At 44.1% G+C, this 17,694-nt stretch overlaps 1 protein-coding gene across 3 annotated transcripts in view; it reads right to left on the minus strand.

Moving 5' to 3' along the window:
* Positions 1 to 8,688: 8,688 nt before the first annotated feature.
* The window catches only part of ACSS1 (acyl-CoA synthetase short chain family member 1), a 70,213-nt gene continuing 61,207 nt past the window's right edge, over positions 8,689 to 17,694 (minus strand). For all 3 annotated transcript variants that reach the window (XM_090052441.1, XM_090052449.1, XM_090052457.1), the window contains 4 exons: positions 16,621 to 16,748; positions 14,214 to 14,277; positions 13,384 to 13,502; positions 8,689 to 12,557 (listed from right to left, as the gene is read on the minus strand). In XM_090052441.1, coding sequence (XP_089908567.1) covers positions 12,381 to 12,557; positions 13,384 to 13,502; positions 14,214 to 14,277; positions 16,621 to 16,748 — 488 coding nt within the window. In that variant the 3' untranslated portion in view covers positions 8,689 to 12,380. The remainder of the gene's footprint in view (positions 12,558 to 13,383; positions 13,503 to 14,213; positions 14,278 to 16,620; positions 16,749 to 17,694) is intronic.

Genomic DNA, 17,694 nt, shown 5'->3' on the forward strand with positions numbered 1-17,694 from the left:
TCCTTGGACCTGTACTTTTTAACATCTTTATTAATGATGTAGACATTAGTATCAGATGCAGACTGACCAAGTTTACCAATGACACCAAACTTTGGGGTAAAGCATCCACACCTGAGGATAGGCTGGTAATCCAGGCCGACCTAGACAGGCTCAGAAAATGGGCGGAAGAAAACCTGATGACATTCAACACTGAAAAATGCAAGGTACTCCACCCTGGGGAAAAAAACACTTACAGGCTTGGCAGTGCTACACTTGCTAGCACGATGGCTGAAAGGGACTTGGGGGTCATGACTGACCACAAGATATGAGCCACCAATGCGATGTCGCAGCTGGTAAAGCAAGCAAAACTCTGCCTTGCATCCATAGATGCTTCTCAAGCAAATCCCAGGATGTCATCCTCCCCTTGTACTCGGCCTTCGTGAGGCTGCAGCTGGAGTACTGCATCCAATTCTGGGCTCCACAATTTAAAAAGGATGTGGAGAAACTTGAGAGAGTCCAGAGGCAAGCCACAGGAATGATCAGAGGGCAGGAAAACAGGCCCTATGATGAGAGGGTGAGAGCCATGGGGCTCTTCAGCCTGGAAAAGTGCAGGCTTAGGGCAGACCTGGTGGCTGCCTGTAAGTATGTAAGGGGTGTGCATCAGGATCTGGGGTAACTCCTGTTCACCAGAGTGCCCCAATGGATGACAAGGTCAAATGGTCACAAACTCCTTCGAGGCTGTTTCAGGCTGGATGTAAGGAAAAACTTCTTTATTGTCCAAGCCCCCAGTGCCTGGAACAGACTGCTGCCAGGTGGTGGTGCAAGCACCTCCTCTGGACTCCTTTAAGAGACATTTGGACGTTTATCTTGCTGGGATCCTTTGACCCCAGAAGACTTCCTGCCTCTGGGGGAGGAGGCTGGACTCAATGATCTTCCAAGGTCCCTTTCAGCCCTAATGTCTCTGAAATCTATGAAATCTATGATAAGGTTAGCAAGGTTTGGTGTTTGTTTGAAGGCTAAGATGGGTGGTTCTGGGAAGATCTCTTTAAGAGCTGGGTCTCCTTCTAGTATGGGTTGCAGTTGTTTAAGAATTTTTTGTATAGGTTCAAAGGAGAGGTGATATGCCATAACCAGCAGTCTGTGATTCGTTGAGGCTTTCCTTCTGTACTGCAGCAATGCTTCTCATGGTATCCAGGTGACTCTTTCAAACATGCAATCTATCTCTTTGGATGAGTTCCCTTGTTGAGGGAAAGCCTTTTTAAGATTAGTGAGGTGGCAATTCCAGGTGTTCTCCTCAGTGCAAATTCGGTGGTATCTGAGGGCTTGGCTGTATATCACAGCTTTCTTGGTGTGTTTAGGGTGATTGCTGGTTCTGTGCAGATATGTATGTTGGTCTGTGGGTTTCTTGTATAACGTGGTCTGTATTTTATCATTCTGGATACTGATCATTGTGTCTAAAAAGGAGATGTTAGTGCTGGAGTATTCACAAGATAGGCAGATGGAGTGGGGATGATTGTTGAATTTCTGAAGAAACTCAGTCAGAGATTGCAGGTTTTCAGTCCAAATGATGAAGATGTCATTGATATATCTTAAGTATAGCAATGGTTTGATGGTATAGCCCTTGAGGAATTCTTCTTCCAGGTGGCTCATAAAAAGGTTGGCATACTGTGGGGCAATTTTGGAGCCCATAGCTTTGCCCATGGTCTGGAGGAAGTGTTGGTTATTAAAAGTGAAATTGTTGTGTGTGAAGATGAAGTGTATAAGGTCAGTAATATCTTTGGGTCTGTATTCTGAGTTGTCATCTTGCTCTTGTAAGTATGTACAGCAGGCCTGGATGCCATCCTAGTGTGGGATGTTGGTATATAAGGTGGTAACATCCATGATGGTTATGGGGGTGGTGCTGGGAAGGTGGTCCATGTTTTTAAGTTTTCGTAGAAAGTCTGTAGTGTTTTTCAAGCACTGACTTGCATAATTTGCTGCTGGTGTCCAGTCATGTTGTACGTTATCTTGTATTCTCCAGAGGTGTAAGAGACCAGATCTGTGCCCAGTCTTGTGCTGCACACTTCAACAAAGATGTGGACAGATTAGAAAGAGTCTAGTGGAGAGCAACACAATTGATCAGGGGCCTGGAAAACTTGACATATGAGGAAAAGAGGGGAAAAAACTAGGCTTATTTAGAAGAAGAGACTGGGGGGCGCAGATTTGAAAATAGCCTTTAAACAGCTGAAAAGTAATTATGAAGAGGATGGAGATAAACTATTCTTGTTGGCCATAGGAGACAAAACTAGGAGCAATGGCTTTAAACTGAAGCAAAATAAGTTTAGGTTGGAGATTAGGAAGAGTTTTCTCACTATGAAGGTGGTTAAGCATTGAAACAGACTACTTAGAGTGGTTGTTGAATCTCCATCCCTGGAAATTTCCATGAGCAGGTTAGACAGACACTGGACTGGGATGGTTTAGTTAGGGATGATCCTGTCTTCAGCAGTTGGCTGAAGTAGATGACATCATGAGGTCCCTTTCAGCCCTACTTTCTTATGTTCCTCTGAGTGTGCCTGTCATGCAGTGCTCTGAAATGTTTCTGTTTTCTCGGTAAGCTAGTGTGGAAGTTCCTATCAGGGGAGGGTCAGCAAAAGGGTTATTCTAAAAATCTTTTAGGTGCATCTCAGGGTTAAGTAAAGATGCTCTAAGACTTTTAGCTTATGAGAACAGCTGTTTGCAGCAAGCTCCAACTAGTAGAGACCCATGCCTCTGGAACTGACATAAGTAAAAAGGTTAGATTCTCATCCAGAGTGAGTTAAAAGGACCAGCACACCAGTGCTTTCTAGCTTTACATGGAAAAGAGAACTACTTATGAGATGGCTAAGAGCATCCTTGAAAGATTCAGAAGGCTCTTGTGAGGTTGTAAATTCAGATGGGCCATGTTTTAATGGTACTTATGAGCTGGGTGTATGTGTGTATGGATTTTCAGTGGCGATACATGTGCCAAAACAGACTACCATTGAACAAATGGTAACTCTAATGGTCTAATTACAATTTTCATGGTGGCATCAAGCTGCACATCCACAGATATGATTTCTGAGCTGCCTGCCCATGCCAATGTGCAGCTTTCAGCATATCTATGCTAAGGTTACTGTTCAAACTGTGGAGATATCAGCACCTGCCTGTGGGTTTTTAGACAAAGCCAATCCTGGCATTCACCTTTTCCAGATGGCTTATAAAAGTCAAGCTGCTCTCTAAAGTTACTCCCTAGTGTTTTGGGTAAGGCCCACTGACAGCAGAAGTGATGCTGAGTGGTCCTTTGGTAATGTATGTTGTGTCATTCATGGCAGTGACAAGTTCCTAACCAGGAATTTTGCCTCAAGCAGCTTATTTATAGTCTGCAGCACAAGTTTATTGTGGAAAAATAACATCAGCATTTTCACTTTGTGAACTCCTGGGAGGTTGGCATACTTAGCATGTGATAACGCTTCCACATTAATTTAGTGTGTTTTCTTCTCCGTCACCTTGAAAAGCATGCATCTGTGGGAAGCAAAATTTCCAGTTACTGCAAGCTATGCTGGAGCCTGCAAACAAACTATACCACCTGCAAGCCATGGTTTAGAGACCACTGGCTTAGGGTGTAACCACTCTATAAAGTGTCAGTATCCTTGACGCTTGAGTGCAGGTTATCTAGGGCTGCTGAGTGTGTATTCTGGTTGCTAGTGTGTAGTGAAATTCATACTGGCTTGTCTTTGCTGGAACTGCTACTCCTCCTGCCTCCATGAAAGCTAGCATAGATATGCCAACTGTGCTGCTGTCACCTGTTCCTTTTTGCTAGCCAGGTAGGCCCTAGTGAATGGATAACTTTTATACATAAATGCTGTTCTGACATCAACTGTGAACAGAGCAGGCAAATCTCAGAAACAAAAAGCCTATTTATTCAAGACCCAGTTCAATAGTATTTAAATGGACTGTTACCTTGGCATCCACTAGATGGTACTAATATGCTGTACTGATTGGCCTAAGTGCCTCTGTCAAGTTCTTGGACAACTACTTGGCTAAACAGAAAAACTGAAGCAGCCTGAAGCATCGCAAGGTAAAATCTTGGCCCATTAAACCTAATGGCAAAACTCCTGTTGACTGCAATGAGGCCAGGTGAGTTAGAGAAATGGGGAAGAAATGCCCTCTCTTCCATGTAAAACTAGAAAGCACTGGTATGCTGGTCCTTTTAACTCACTCTGGTTGAGAACCTAAGCTTTTTACATATGTCAGTACCAGAGGCATGGGTCTTTGCTAGTGGGAGCTTGCTGCAAAGAGCAAGGCACTGCATCACAACATGGATCTATGAGTATTGGCTGCTTCGACTGCCTTGTTTGTATAAAACCCTTCCAGGATTTCAGCAGAAAGATGCAAACATTGCTACCAAGCTCACTGTGCTCAGCACTGGTAAACTCAAATGCACTTCACTGCCCCAGGGAGATGCCTTGGAAACCAGAAACAATGTAAGCGACATCCATTTGGTACCATTAAATGAGTAATTAGCACTGCTAAGTGACAGGGCCAATTAGCTTGCCCCTAAGCTAATTAGCCTGCAGGACACAGAGCAGGCTACACTGCTTCATGTTTAGGAGACACCCTGCATGGGGCGGCAATGTGTTTGAAGGCACTATTCTCAACAACAGTAAGTTTGCCATGCAGACGTGGTGACTCATATTTTATTCCCCAGTCTTACCTGCCTGCTTCATCTCTCAGCTTCCCCAGATTAACAAGGCATCTAAGAGTCTGAAAACATCTTTGCTTGTTAACAGGTTTAGGCTCCTTCGGGAATGGGGTTGTAACTTCAGTGAGAAGAATGAAGTGGCATCAGTGTGGTGCTGTCCAACACATTGTTAACAATACAGAAATGACACTTTTAAAGTTTAAACTAATAGGAAATTGAGGACAGGAAAGGTGAAGAGTTCAGGGTTTGGCAGGCAATAATAAAGACAATCTGGTAAACACACTTCTGAACCTGCTGCCTTTGGTATTGCTCAGGGAGATGGGATGTGAAGGTTTTCATCCATCCTGTTTTGAATTCAGTTAGTCTTGGCGGTGCCTGGGAGCAGAGAGAAGCAGGTGAACTCCAACTCCCTCCCAGTGGATATCGGTCCACATAAACAGGTGCCTCCGCAACTGGTATATCTGTGCACTTTGATGTCAGGAGAGAGGCTGTCCTCACACATTTCTGTGTGGTAGGGCTGTAATGTACCACTTGTCAACTCTGCAGAGCTGAGGGCCAGATGACATAAGGGACAGGCCCAGGGTCTCACAAGAAGTCCCTGTCACGGAAGGAAATTGAGTCCAGGTCTTTCATGGCCCAGGCCAGTGCTCTTAGCAACTGTCATGCCAGGATACAAATGGCCTGGTATGGGTCACTTGAGGATCGAGGTGCCAACCAGGGTGGGGTGAGTGAGTGGAATCTGAGATCGGACTGTGTCAGGAAGCCAGCAGGTCAATCCAAAAGCAGGGTTTAGGAGCAAGTTGAGTCAAGAAACCAGGAGATCAGAAAGAGTGAAGTCCTGGAAAAAGCTACGTAAAGAAGCCAAGAAAAGCAAAGCTGAGGAGCAAGCCAGAGGGAATAGCAAAGCAGTCTTGAATCATGTTGTCCTGTTCCCCAGACACTTCCTGTACTAGGTGAAAGGTTTATATGGGGAAAAGTGGAGGGGTCAGCTGACCTCAGCTGGCCACTTCAGTGACAGGGAGTGGGTGGAGGGTTGGGCCATACTATAGGTTTTATGCCACTCTGGGTGGCATGGTGGACTGAGTGGCTGTACAGCCAGACTGAGGTCCCAGGTTCTAGCCCACACCTGACAGCAATCTGGCACTTGTAGTCTAGGCAAATAAATTGATTGAAAGGACAGAGGGGCTTAGCTAACCTTTTACCTACAAGCCAGTTTTTCCAAAATGGGGTGAGGGACATTAACTGCGCAGAGGGAGAACTGGCAATTGCAATCTATACAAATCGTTCTTTAATTGCTCCATTAAGCTATGATAGTCCTAATCAATGCTGCAACCAAGAGTTACTAGATTACAGGTTGCTCCTATTTGGACTGTTTCTTGGTGACACTGCTCATTCTTGTGATACAGTATCCTCCACTGCAGGGCTGCACTGATGGGATTGTCAAGAAAAACAGCTTACTTCTTTTACCTAAAATGTAGGGGGGAAGGGGCTGGAAGGCCCTCAGGAAGTCATCTAGCCTAACTTCCTGCCCTGTGTGCACCTGTGGTGCTTAACCTTCAGCCAGCAGGCCACACCTGGCCTATGGGTCTCTCCACAGGTCTGGAAATTTGGCAGCAGTGACAGCACTAATTACTGCTTCTGTTGCCAAATTTCTGGACCTGTGAGGAGCCCTGTTGGCCAGATGATAGCCATATAAACTGGATCAGGCCAGCACACAAGGCCTGATCCAGGTGTGCAGGGTCAGGACACTGCACAGGACCCAATCTGGGCATGCAGGGTCCAGTCCAGGTCAGGCTGGCATGAGAGCAGATGCAGGCACATGGGCTTTTATTGGGTGCACAGACCTGATCCAGACATGCTGGGTCAACACCCACAGGCTGACCCCATGCACCACTTGTGCTTGTGGGATCCAGCCTGTAGACCAGCTCCACACCTTCCATCCAGCCCACAGATGAATAGGCTGAGCACCACTGGTCTACACTATCCCAGACAACTTTGTCCCACCTGTCCTTAAAAGCTTCCAATGGTCAAGACTCCAACATCCCTCAGGAATCTGTTCCAGTTCTGAACCACTCACAGAGTAAGAGTTAGAAAGTAATCAGACTGCTTGTCAGTTTAAACCTATTTCTGAAATCAGGTGTGTGACTAGTTACTGCAGCCATAACTGGGTCCTGTCACAATCCCAAGTGGAGCTGATATTCAGGCTAAAGGCACAGCCAGTCTTCCATGATACAAAAGATCATTGCAAGAAAATGAATCACCACAGCAGCTTCAGAAAACAGTATGGAGGAAAAAATAAAATTCTATTTTAACCCCATAATGCAGCTCACCATTCCCAGGTGATGCTTTTGCATCTTGCAGGAGCTGTGAATGCAATTGGACATGTATCTAAATAAGATTGTAGGATAGCTAAGCTGCTGGAATGAAACTAAGTACCTTGGGGAATCAGTTAATAAACATACACAATATACACTTAGCTGTGTTAGCTCAATAGTGCTATACTTGAATAGTAGTATTCAATGGGTTAATGACATCCTCACTGGAGACAATGTATCTCTGGAGACCTGCAGTAGTATAAGGGGAGGAGTGATCAGGGTAGCAGCATCAGGCACCAGGACCTGTGGGAGGCCAGAAAAATAGCCACAGCTATAGTGGCAGCTGATTGCACTACTATAATCAGCACCACAGCAGCTGCCCTGCTATATCTCTGCAGAGATGTGTTGTACTGCTGGCATTTGCAAACTTTACATGCCCTTGGTCAAATAGTATCTTACTTCCATCTGCTCAAGGTGGCTTCTAACAGCTACAAGTTCACTTGTCTCAGAAACTCTCTGCCCTGTCCCAAAAAGTCCTTTTTCTTATGTCATTTGTGCATCAGACTTTGCAGTCTGTAAAACTCCAAGGGGTCCTTATAATGAATCAAGTCAGTTGTACAGGCTTGTCCAAATTCATTAACAATGAAAAATCCCCAGATTTCCTCCACCTTGGATGGTGGAGGGTGGAGGCAAGTGAAAGAAAAATCTCAGAACTAGGGTTCAAACTAGCTTCAAATTAATTCACTTTATTGTTTTTTCACTAGAAATAAGTCCAAAGTCAGAACAAGAACTCGTCCCCTTTTCTAGCTCTGTTTTGTAGTGAAAGTTTTGTGGTGGAAATGCGATTTTAGCAGCAGATTTGTTGCTTGGATTGAGGTTTAATTCATTTTGATCTCATACCTTTGGGCGCCTATACATGTGCAGTGTGTATAGATTGCAGTGTGTCAGAGCAGACTCAATTAATCAAGGCTGCTGGAGTGTTGTAATTACTGTACTCTAGCAGGCTCCAGCGTCATGTGCATCAGCATCCCCACACTGAAAAAATGGCAGTGGGGGTGCTTTAACTAAAGCTTGTTCAATGAGCTTTAGTTAAATCACCCCCACCACCATTTTCCAGTGCAGAAATGCCGATACACGTGATGCTCCTGAAGTTTTAATCAGGGCAGCTCGTGGAGCCGCTCTAATTAAAGCCCCCCTCCCCTGCTTCCTGGACCATGTGCATAAACGCCCTTTTATTTTGAAAAGCATGTAATGTATAACCAGACCTAAATAATCAATCAAAGCAAAACTGAGCATTAGGACCAGAAATCCTATTGTTTTTCGTTAATCTGTTCTGTATTTATCTCTCATCTGTAAAAAGAACAAAGATTTCTCTCCAGTAAATGTAACAGAATCATGATCTCTGTCATTGGTACATTATAAACATTTACGCCTACAGTAGGAAAAAGGCAGCACGACTAAAAGTCATTGGCAGAAAGAGTGAAGAAATTAAACAGGTGCATGCTGGACATAAACACAAGGCTTAACAGGAAACATTTTGTTACCACGAGGCTCTAAGGAATTCATAAACAATGCAAAGCCTTAATTTTCTTCTCATTTCCTGTTGGCCCTTCAATTAAAAAAAAGCAAAGCATTCAAGTGACTTAGAATCTTATTTTTTGATGATACATCAGCTGCAACAAATTTGATTTGCAAAAAAAAAAAAAAAAAAAAAAGTCCATGAGCTTATTTTGGACCATACAGGATGTAAAAGATCCTGGTACCTTTGCTCTGATTTTATAGTAAAATCTGTGCTGTTCTCCCATTTTCCAATGTATTGCTTGTCCCCAACTATTCCCTTCTGGGATCAATCCCAAGCACAGAAATGCCTAAGGACTTTGGAAGCTTTGTATAATCTAATATTCTAGGGAAGGAAATAAGTATACTTGAGGGCCCTGAGCCTGGAACCTGAGCCAGGTGGACAAACCATCCTGGGACCCCACTGACCTCAGTGGGGTTGTGCGAGTGTGACCAGTGGCCTATACAGAACAGCTTTCAGAACCAAGGCAAGGCTAGAGCATGCTGAAAGATCAGGGTTATTATGCTTCATCCCTGCCAGTGTTGCAAGTCAGAGCATATTTTAATTAGAAGGGATCCTGGTTTTCTCAGATTTAAAAAAATCCCCATTTTCAGATTAAAAAACATAACCCCAAATCCACATTTTTCCATGATTAAAATGAAACACTGTTAATATACCACTATATATAGAGGCGGTGTTTCATTTTAGTCATGGACAAATGTGGATTTGCAGTTACTTTTTTAATATGAAAATTGGGGATTTTTTTAAATCTGGGAAAACCAGTATCCCTGTGGCACCAAGGCTATGGGGAGTTGCATAGTATTTCATGTATATTAAGTGTAAAACTCTGCCTTATTTGGGGCTGCAGTTTATGTTGGCAATGTATCTGCTAGGAGATCAGAACCAAAATAGTATTTGCCTGTTGTATATTCACACAATATGGAAAGGGCATTTCTGGGAGCAGTCCTAGCCTTCTGATTTCAAACTGTTAAAGGGGAGCACTTCTGCACTTCTGGCCTCTTGTCTCTGGGGATCCCCAGGGATCTGGAGGGAATCTATCAGGGATGAAAGGAGTGTCATACTCAGCTTGTCCTGCTTCAGAGTGGGAATACTCTGAAGAACTGCTCCAGACAGGATTGATCTTACTAATTGTACTGCATTAGAATTGTAGCCACTAGTAACAATCAATTTGTCTGCTTTTCTGATATGCAAAGGTACAAAGTTCACTCTCATGTACAAACCATGAGTTATGTGAAACAGGCAAACTATGGTCTGAGAAGGCAGATTCCACCATAAACTGCTGGAGCTTTGCTTCCACGATCAGCGACCTGGCATTGTAACCCCTTGCGGCCTAGCAGCTCACAGCTATCCTCTCCATAGGTTTGCAGACAAAACATGCTGTTCGGTCTGCAACTCAGGCTGTGGTTGGTTTCAGGGATTGAGCACTGACTAATCATGTTGCCCTTTGTAAAGTCAGTCCTGGTTTAGCCTAAGTGAGGTCTGTGCTAGAGTTCCAAAACGTAGCTCAACAGCTCCAAATGGCCCACAGCAACAATGGCATCACTTAAACTAATGATTCTCAACCAGGTGCTGCAGAACCCTGGGCTGCCTTGAGATCCTTTCAAGGATGGCATAATAGGACATGCAATGTGAGCACTGTTAGGTGTGCAAACATGATTCACAAGGTAAACCCAAAGATTTCAAATAGGAATCCATAATGTCAAAACCATTCTGCCCTGCTGTGGGCTTTCTGAGTTCTTTGCAACAGAATAATTTCTCTAGTATTTATTTGTAGTAAAAAAAATAGAGTGAAAACTAAGAGCTGGTATTTTCTGAAGGCTGCCTTGAGCCTAAGGAGGTTGACTTAAATATTTGATGTAGAAGCTGTTCGCGAAGCACTAAGCAGGCTTATGCTCATATCAAGTCCTTGGACCAGCAAAACTCCCTCAAAAAAATGAAGATGATCAGACCCACAGAGTGTATTTTAACCCCTTCACAGGCAGAAGGAATGAGGGAAATATTTGGTTTTTTTTAATTAACCATTGCAGTTACGGGTGAGCCCTCCTAAATGCCTAATGTAAGGCACTATGCAAATGAAACAGCTATACCAACTCAGATGTATTTGCATGGCTATAAAAGACAGTATTTTCTTCCAGCTTGTCCCCATTCCCTTGGCTTTTTGTTCCCATTGTACCAAGACTACACTCCTCAAGTTGTTTAACAGTATGTGCCTTCCTCTTGCAGTCTATGGAACCCATGTCAGAGCTCTACCTTCAGCTCTGCAGTTAACCTTTCCCACGAGAGTAGAACAGAAAGGCAAGCTAGCATTTCCATAGCACTAGAAACCAACAATGGTACAGGAACAGCATGATACCCTGGTCCCCTGACTGTTGTATTTGAGCCCTCTCAAGTACTTTCAGAATTAGGTCCTGCTGTACTGGTGAAGCAGGATTCTCCTTCAGGGGATGAGGATTCTCAGTACTGAAGAGACTAGCCCAAGGTCACAGGGAGTTTGTTCCACTGGCAAACCTTCCAGCTGCAGCCTGCCTGTCCTGTTTTCCAAGGGTGAACAGCTGCCAGGCAGATCCTCAGTGGGTTCATCTACACAAGAAGCTTAATGCCCATTAGACTAATTCTACTGTACATTAGTGCAGCTGGCAAAAAACCGTGCTAATGCACTAATGAACAGTAGATGGGCATTAAGTGTTACAGAAAAAGTATTCATTGTGCTAATGCACAATAGCGCCAATCATGGCACATTAAGTTAGTACCTGTTATCACAAGTACTAAACCTAATACACCATAATTACAGCACATTAATGAACGTGTAGACAAACCTACTGTCTCTCAAAAAATCCAGCCTGGTGTCTCTGAGTTTCTAAAGGTCACATCTAACTATGCAGGACTGAATTCCTGCCTTGGTATGCAATCTACTTAAGTGAACAGCTCACTGAGGAGGTCTGGGGTGATGGGGGAAAGATGGAATGGCCTTGGGGCTAACACCCACAATATCGAGTTTCAATTCCTACCTCTGCCAGAGCCACATCGCTGATATGTGAAGTGCCATAGGGTTCAGGGTAAGCTAGTAGTGAGTGTTACTATCCACAGTATCTGGAAGGGTTCAGGTTTATCAGTGATGACACAGGGATAGAAGCAAATACCACCTTGAAGAAAAGCGTGGGAATCCCTGGCTCCCAAACTGGCTGTTTTGAATCACGTGTAGCCATGCCTAAAAGCATAATAGGGTGCCAAAGGAAATTTGTAATAACAATCAGCCTGTCTAATCCATTAACCTGTTTCTTCCCATTTCACAGATGATGTACACGGAATATGTACTATAGTATATGGCATTGCTGAAAAGGCAAAACTGTTGTTATTAAATACAACTACTTGAACTTGGAGGCCCAAGTCAACATGAAAAACTGAACAAGTGTTTCTCTGCTACTGTGTCTGGGAAGCAGTATTGGTTCAAGGTTCAAAAAGTTAACCCCACCTCAAGAGTCAAGGCTACATTACCAATGGGTTGTTTTAATGTAGCTAGTGGAAATCCCAAAATGCTGCTCCATATCCTCCCTAAAATAGTGCAAAGACACTTTCTTATGGCAAATTGATTAAGGCAGGTATCCTGGACACTCCTATAGTTTCCAAGAAAAACAGAGAGGGCAGCTGTGTCTATGATAGGTCATACCACACATTGCAAGAAGCAGCAGCATCTTGTTCTCCTTTGAATGAGAGCAGTTTGGTGACGAGCCACAGAAGAACCATGTTGTATGGACGATTCTTGATGTTCCTTTGAATTTCCATTGGAAAGAGACTCCAGAACTCCATATTATGAAGTCCGCTGTTCACTTTTGTATTTTTGATAGGCATCCAATATTTCTGTGATGACACTTGGATCTTCCAGCGTGGTGATGTCTCCCAGGTTGCTGCCTTCATCAGCGATGATTTTCTTCAGCAACCTTCTCATGATTTTGCCTGAGCGGGTTTTAGGAAGGCGTTTCACCACCTGGTGAAGAGAAAGAAACACACATCCCAGTAGGAACTAGATAGAAAGATCTGAGCAACGCTTGCTCTGAGACACTCCCACTGGCACAGCCCTAAGGAGGCTCCCAAGAGCTTTCTAACACTGGCTAACAATTAGTGTTCAGGATGAAGGAATACAAGTCATGTTTACTAGATTCTATTGGGCTTATTACCTTCCCTTCAGTTTTGGCACACTGGTAGTTGATTTTAAAAAATCAGGTCACTTCAGATGCTAAGCAACAAAGCTAAAGCCCTCATCTGCAATCACCAACATTTAAAAAGTCTGGTCTCAGCATAACTCTGCACAGGCTGTGCACGAGAAGGTGGGCCTCCCTAGTCAGAGCATCACACAATACTGTATCTCAGCAGCAGTCAGAAGCAGGACTCAGGTCTTTGATACCCAAGCCATACCCATTGCGCTATGCTGCTTCTCCTGTAGAAAGGAAAGGGTTAACCATAACTACCATGGTCATAAAGAACGCCTGAGCAATGAGCCCAAAGACTGGATGGTTGGATGTGTATGGCATCCAGAGGCACACCTACCAGCTGGCACAGAACACAGAAACTGAGGCCTCATAGCTTCTTACCACTTGACTGTGCATATCTGAAATGAATCCTGAAGGAAGGCCTGTGGGTAAGAAAACTGTTGTGCCTAGGGAAAGACACCAACATGACCAGCAATGGACTTTTCTCAGGGACTGTCAAGGTTCAAGAGAACCTGGACACAGGGGGCATTACTGAAAAAGGATTAGTCCTGCTGAGCACAGTTACACATGATATTTTTTACAATTACACTTCCTAGCACTTACCAGCACATGATCAGGCACTGCATATTTTGCTATCTTGGAAGCAACTATTGCTTTGAGTTCTTGTTTAACATGTTCTGTCTGAACTGTGTCATCTTTCAACACTACGAAAGCAAAGGCACCTGGAAGGAAAGCAAACAGGAAACATGTGCTGCATGTTAGTGACTCAGTTCCAGTGGGATTAAGGCTAGATTGGCCATTAGTGGGGGAAGAGAAAACTGGAAAGGGACAGCTGCATCATGCCCGGACAGCAGAGGGAAGTGAACTCAGGTGCCCACAGGCAATTCTATTCTACCCTGTTCCTGAAAATCTATTAATGCATCTTTTGTGCCATGTGGCTCTTAGGACAGAGAAACAAAAAAAGGAGTGAGGAGAAAGACCCACCCATCTCTTTCATTAAGATTTTTAATGAGGATGGAAACGCACTCAGGCACCCAAGTCTACTTTACACACCTAGCAGGTGGAATGGAATCTGTCCAACAGCTCCCCATGGGGACTTACTCACCCCTCACCCCCTTGGCCTTTGCAAGTCTCTCCCTGAGGATGTCAAACTTTGGCAGCTGATGTCAAGCTAGATACCACGCTGAGATGCAGCAAGAAATCTGGCCTTTAATTAGCAGGGTCCTATACCATCAAAGGCCTCGAGTATCAAGACTAGACCCTTGAAAGGGATTGAGAAGCAGGAGGGGAGAGAGTTCAGGCCACAATAGTATCTGCTGGTGTGCTGAACTGGCCAATCTACCCCAGTGCTCAGTGTGCTACATAGGGCAGGAAGCTCCAAAAAAAGAGTTCCAGCTGACACTTCAATTCAGGACTTGCTCTTAGAGACATACCTTCTCCTTTGATCTCATGAGGGTAACCAATCACAGCTGTTTCAGGCACAGCAGGGTGTTCATCCTTTTAAAAAAAAGAAATGGGGCAAGATATAACAAACTGCCCCTCTTTCAGACCTTGTACCACCCAGGGGCCCATCCCAACTGTTCTGGGAAATGCAGCACTGCTAAACAAGTACAGAGTCCCTAAGGAACTCTTTTGCCATTCTAGGCATGTCTGCACCATGAGAGCAGGGTGCTCAGTTTCACTGCTGAGGAAATATGCCACTCATCTGCCCCCAATTTGCATCAACCCCATAAATGAGGAACTTGCATTCCCCAGAGGTGCCCCAGGCTGCAGTAGGCCAGGAACCTAGACTGTATGAGCAGTGCGAGGGGTGTGACCAAGCCATCTTCTGGCTTCCTTTCTAGAGCTGGCACATGGAGTGGGAATGGGAGTGCGTAGGCCGGGTTTATTTCCACAGCAGTATAAACATGGCCTGTGTCCGTGCTTTGACAGCACAGTGCCTGGAGGCCAGCTTCCATTCCTGCTGCAATGAGCAGGAGCTCCATGTGCCCAGCTGGGTGCATCTTCACGAGACACTTTGAACACAGTAGACTAATTCTACTGCACATTAACGCAGTGGATAAAGCCTGTGCTAATGAGCTAATGCACAGTAGAATTAATCTACTGTGCATTAGCATCATGAAAAAGTGTGCACCAGTGCAAATGTGCAGTAGTGCCAATTATGGTACATTAAATTAGTATAGGTACTAAACTTAATGTGCCATAATTACGGCACATTAATGAACTTGTAGATGTGCTCACTGAAAACAGTATGAAGTTGCCTGGGTGTGGCTGGAGAGGCCCTCCTTTTTAAACAAGCCTGTAGTATTTTTGACATGGCCTTCTGCAAACAAGAATAAATCTGGAAACGAGAAAGGTCCTCTCTATCCTTGGAATGAGTGCAGCCAGAACCTGGTGAGGGTGCCCTGTCACAGACCCCAAGTGCAGGCCACATGGCAGGCTGCACTAATTTGTGTAGCTTTCACAGAGAGAATCAGTGTAAATGCAGATTCCAAGCTTGTAAACAGCCTCCTTGCCGACACTGGATATGTCCTGCTGCAGTCCCAGTGATTGCTGACCCAGAACAGCTGAATCTCCAGCAGAGTCCAGATCTACTCTACACCTTGGGTAACTGTTGACACTAGACTGAGGACAAAGATGCCACTCTGCGTTAGCACACATCCATGCATAATGTTCAGGGCAAAGCCAGGGAGAGTTAGGCTCATCAATCTTCCAATGGGAAAGGGAGGTGCTGCTTCCCTCAGTGACAGTCTTCATTATTGAGGTACACAATAGTGGTTTATTCTGCTACAGTTCACTGTTAAGACTGACAGTACTTCTACACTGATGGAGCAGATTGTGTATACAGATTGAGCAAAACAGCATGTACTAATCCCAAACTGAAAAATGGGTTATGTTAGTTTAAAGTTGATTAAAACATGGAAGAAAGCCTCATTGTACCAGGCTCCTCTGAAGGGTACCCAACATGAAAATATATAGCAAGTGTTGTATTCCTTCATCCAAGAGCTATAATCAAAAATCTGCAAATAAACCTCTTAGCCACCCCAGTGCAGAGGAGAGATTACAAATCACTCCTGAAATATAAACATGACTTTGACTTATCCAATTTCACATCTTAGAGCTGCTTGCAAGTGAGGCACGTAGTGGAGCAAACATATTCAGGTCAAGCATCGCAAGCAAATGCTTTATAAGACTCCATGTTCTGTTCTGTGGGTTCCCACAACCCCTTAGCCACATGGTGGGAGAGCTTATCAGCTGGTGTACTTTGTTCCGGATTTAATGCTGCAAAGTGCTCCAAAAACATGCTCAGATATTGCAGAAGGGCCTGAGTCACAACATTTAGAGGAAAATACCAACTCTGTTCAAGATGTTGGCAGGAGAGGGGAAGTCTGATTCTGTGTTCTGATTCCCTCACTATCTCAAATTAACATAACAAGAGCATAGAAATATTGCTGGTTCTTTGAGAAACTAAATGCCAAATGAAATCTTGCTGATCCAGCCAAAGGAGCTGCATTTATCTTTCACAGATTCACTTTGTGAACGCCACACAACCCATAGAGGAACTGAGAGAAATCTCTTCACTAGAACTTCTTCAACAGGCCTTTCCATGATTGCATCATGAGATGGTTCTTTTCTTTAGCCCAATCACCCTTGCTTTTCCACCTAAGGTATGCGCAGATGAAGAGTTCAGGAGTAGCAACATTACCCCAACTGAAGATCTGGCCCTGGGAGGGGAGGTTCTGTGTGCAGGGGTTAAGTTAGCAGGGATCCTTGAAAGCCATGAACCTGTGATGTTTTCCACCACATGAGGATCTGGCCCTAGGCATTACTGAAAATTACCATGGCATCTTCAATCTCGGCGGTTCCAAGCCTGTGACCACTGACATTGATGACATCATCCATCCGCCCTGTTATCTGGTAATACCCTTCCTTGGTTCGATATGCACTGTCACCTGTGAAATAATAGCCTGTAGCAACACAGAAGCCACTGATCAGTAGCAGCTGGTACAACAATTTGGTTATTAGTATCTACATTGGCAAATCTAGGGTTTTGAAAAGGGAAGTAGGGGTGCAGATGGTGTGGGGGCATCATTACATATATCACAGCACATTTTTTTCTTGAAGTAAAAAGAAATTAGAAGCTTTACTAATATGCTATGGGCCCAGGGCTGTATTCAGTTTTAGATTGAAGCAAAACATCCTTATTGGAATGTACATTAAATTTGCTATATCATATTTAATGTATTAAAAACATAATAAATGGCACAAATAATAGAATATGTTGTTTCTTTAGTCCTGTAGTAATTACAATTAAATATACAACTCTTTCAGGGTCATAAAAGAAAATCCAGACTTCTTGAGTATCTTGAAAGTGCATCTAATACTTCACTGACAGTTATTTCCACACCTGAGTTAATATTAACTGGAGTTAGTGTTCTTAGCAAGAGCTAAAAATATCTGCAGGGCTGTGAAATAGCAGCCAGAAGCAGCTAACAAGCAGCAGAATTGCAGAAGAAAGTATAGTTTGATTAGTGGAAGATCAAAACCAATAAAAAAGGGAAAGGGCTATTAGCACCTATGGAATCAAGAGTTTAAAACAAATTGGTTATATTATAATGAGTCACTGTAACCAGGTTTGGGCTCCAGGGGTGGCCGAAATGCCCCCTGATGGCCACGTGACCATTACCCTGCTCCAGCTCTAGGGTGTCCTCCCCTTCTCATTCACCCACCACACCTTTGATGTAATTGATTGGAAGGGAGACTAACTACCTAATGGGTCCTAAAGCAAGCCCCAGTTCCTCTAGATGCCAGCTAGTTCTCCCAGGGCACCTGTTAGCCCTAAGGGCTAATTACATGGCTCTGACCATACCTTACACTATGCCCATGCCTTGCAAAAGTTACCAATTAATGACT

Source organism: Crocodylus siamensis, chromosome 1 (genome assembly GCF_052110815.1).
Source record: "Crocodylus siamensis isolate JL-2025a chromosome 1, ASM5211081v1, whole genome shotgun sequence".
NCBI classification, from domain to species: domain Eukaryota; kingdom Metazoa; phylum Chordata; order Crocodylia; family Crocodylidae; genus Crocodylus; species Crocodylus siamensis.